Here is a 3,276-nt window from a genome sequence, read left to right on the forward strand (position 1 = left end):
TTTATCTTATGATATTTACTTTACTTTATATTATACTCATTTATTGTGCTTTTAATTATTAATTTTTCTATATGTGATAGTGGATTTTCATCGATGAGTTCTTGAAAATTGGTTATTTTCCCTAAAACTATATATATTTTATATATACTTTATCTATAAGGCTCAATTTAATTTTAGTTTTTAATAAATTGATTTTAATTGAGTTTTTTACCTGTAATTTTGTCCCTAATAATATTATATATATATATATATATATGGGCAACACACACACACACATACACACACGCACGTATGTACACCAATTGCATACATATTTTTTGTACGCATACATGTTCGTATGTGTCTGTGTTGCCTGTATATCAACAAAACACTTTTTTCCTCGCTGGAAAAAAAAAGCAACAAAAGTCTTAAGAACGTGCGCGTCGCTAGGAGGGGACTTAACTCCTGTTTGTAAACAATAGGTTTTTCTCCAACTTGAAAATGAAAATTGTTAAAAGTTATGGTTGAAAATCGATTTTCACAGTTATACGCGGGTGCCTCTGAGAGAAAAAGTTGACGAAAATGCAGATAGGGTCATGACGAATGTCCTCCTAAAATTGGAGCGACATGCGTGCTAATTTGTGGACATGCATAAATTATATTCACGTACACACACACACATCTTGGCTTTTATAGATACGGATATATATATTAATCAAAAAGTACAATAATATATATCCATAACAGATATAATACTGTACACTTCGATTAATACACTGTTTCCTTTTATTATGCAGGTCAATCATTCCTCACTAAAATCAAAACCCCTTGCCTAATTTTCTTAAAATTTTTATGGGATATGTAGGATTATGTATCCTATATCTTGTGTACTTTTCATCTAAATCAGTGTACATTTAAAGCAAAATGAAGAAAAACATGTTTTTAGGATATTTCTTTTTATTATGCAAGTTAACAAGATACTGCTTTCCCCTATGTGATATGTGATTTTAAAATGTTTCTTAATTTCAGATACAGGGAATATAGAAAAGGGTCGAAGTAAAGATATAACATCAAAGGAGAAGAAAGAAATAGTGAAACTACTGGGAGAAGGGGATACAACAATTGTAATTTCTAAAAAGCTAAATAGAGATCACAGAACAAAAAAAAAAGCAGGTACAAAACATTGAGAAAGTAAGAATAAGGAAGAAAACGGGTTTCAAGAACACCACAAATAAAGATAAGAGAAAACTCAAAAGAATTATATGCAAGAAAAGTGGGTTAATCAGCAAACAAATCTTTGAAGAAGCAGGAATCTCTAACATACAAAGGAAAAAACCGTTGCACAATAACACTAAGAGAAATAGATAAAGTCATAAATTTCGTAAAATTGCCTCCTTTAAATAAAGTAGACAAAGAAAAAAAGAATGACGTGGGCAAAAAGATATATGAAGACAGACTTTACAAATGTAATTTTTACTGACGAGTAGAGAGCAACATTAGATGGACATGATGGATGAGCAAGAGGCTGGGTGTTACATGGGAAAAGTCAACCAATGCGATTAAGAAGACAGCAGGGTGGTAGAGAAATCATGTTTTAGGCTGGTATAGTTGGAGGAGACATTATAGGTCCATTTAAGGTTGCAGATAGAGTCAAAATAAATGCTGAAAATTATTGCAAGTTTCTAGATAACAACTTCTTCCATTGGTACAAGTCAATATCATGAAGTTTCAAGTTAAAGAGCATATTTATGCATGATAATGCCCCTTCACACTCTGCCAAACTAATTAGTAACCATTTAGCTAAGAAAGGTTTCAAAGAATATAAGACACTGGAATTAGATCTCTGGATCTAAACCCAACAGAAAATTTGTAGTCAGTTATTAAAAAAGATGTATATCCTAATGGTAAACAATACCCAAACAAGGATTTACTATGAGAAGCAGTAAAAACTGCTGCAAGTTATATTAAAAGTGAAATCATTGAGAAATTGACAAAATCAATTGATGAGATAATATTTAAAGTTATAGATGGTAAAGGAGGCTATATAAAGATGTAGATTATATACATAATTGTTTGTAAATATAATTATATGATGGAAGATATACGTATATATTAATGGTCTGGTTGGTTATGTATTGTTCTATATGTAAATCACATTACATGTAGTTTATATAATTTTTGTCAACTTGCACAATAAAAAGAAACACCCAATAAATGTGTTTTTCTTCATTTCTGCTTTAAATGTACACCAATGTAGACAAAAAGTATACGAGACATGGGATATATAATGCTGCATATCCCGTAAAAATTTCAAGAAAATTGGACAAGGAGTTTTGATTTTATTGACCTGCATAATAAAAAGAAACAGTGCATACCAACTCTTTTGACAAATAAAGTGCATATCTTTTCTGACTTATGGATTCTTAGATGGCTATGTATGTATGTGTGTGTGTGTGTGTGTGTGTATCAGTCCATCCATCCACATACATTAATTACACATAAATATAATTTATTCATCGCCTCCCTCTATCTGCACTATGTACTACAAAGGGCCTAATCTCGTGACTCTACATCAACTCTGGCCAGCTGGATCTATCACCACCGATCCACTGTGACCACTGATATTACAATTAAAAGAGGGCAGGAAGGAAAAAGGCAGTACACAAGAAGATTGTACACACATATATGAATTCACACATTTGTATACATACATACATACATGCCTACATGCCTACATACATGCATACATACAGATAGACAGACAGACAGAGAAATAGATACATTCATAGAAGGTATAGTATTATAAATATGTACATACACACACAAATATATATGTATGTGTGTGTATATGTATATGTTAGTATTTATATATATATAAATATGTACACACATAAATATTATATATGATGTACGTATGTATGAGAGTAAATATATATGTATATATATACATACCTATAATACTAGGAAGTGAGATTAGAATTAAACAGACTGCAATGTGCTTGGAATCCATCATCAGAAAACATAACTATACATCATAGGGTGTATATTTTTTTAGACACCAGGTGGAGTAAAAGAAGATACAACGGTGACAAATAGATAAGGCACACATAGTCATACAGATACATACGTACATGTACACACAGGTACTCACACAAATACATATATAAATATATATATGAATATATATATATATATATACATATATATATATATATATATATATATATGCAAATACACACACAAATATAAACACATACACACATATATAAAAATATCTGTGTATGTATATATATATAT

At 30.3% G+C, this 3,276-nt stretch overlaps 1 protein-coding gene across 3 annotated transcripts in view; it reads right to left on the reverse strand.

Moving 5' to 3' along the window:
- The window catches only part of LOC106873345 (uncharacterized), a 253,626-nt gene that overhangs the window by 195,869 nt on the left and 54,481 nt on the right, over positions 1 to 3,276 (reverse strand). For 2 of the 3 annotated variants that reach the window (XM_014920673.2, XM_014920674.2), the window contains exon 1: positions 2,932 to 3,020. The exons of the other annotated variant lie outside the window; for it this stretch is intronic. In XM_014920673.2, coding sequence (XP_014776159.2) covers positions 2,932 to 2,992 — 61 coding nt within the window. In that variant the 5' untranslated portion in view covers positions 2,993 to 3,020. Of the gene's footprint in view, positions 1 to 2,931; positions 3,021 to 3,276 lie in introns of those variants that run through there. 3 annotated transcript variants of the gene reach the window in all.

This window comes from Octopus bimaculoides, chromosome 28 (assembly GCF_001194135.2).
Source record: "Octopus bimaculoides isolate UCB-OBI-ISO-001 chromosome 28, ASM119413v2, whole genome shotgun sequence".
NCBI lineage: Eukaryota > Metazoa > Mollusca > Cephalopoda > Octopoda > Octopodidae > Octopus > Octopus bimaculoides.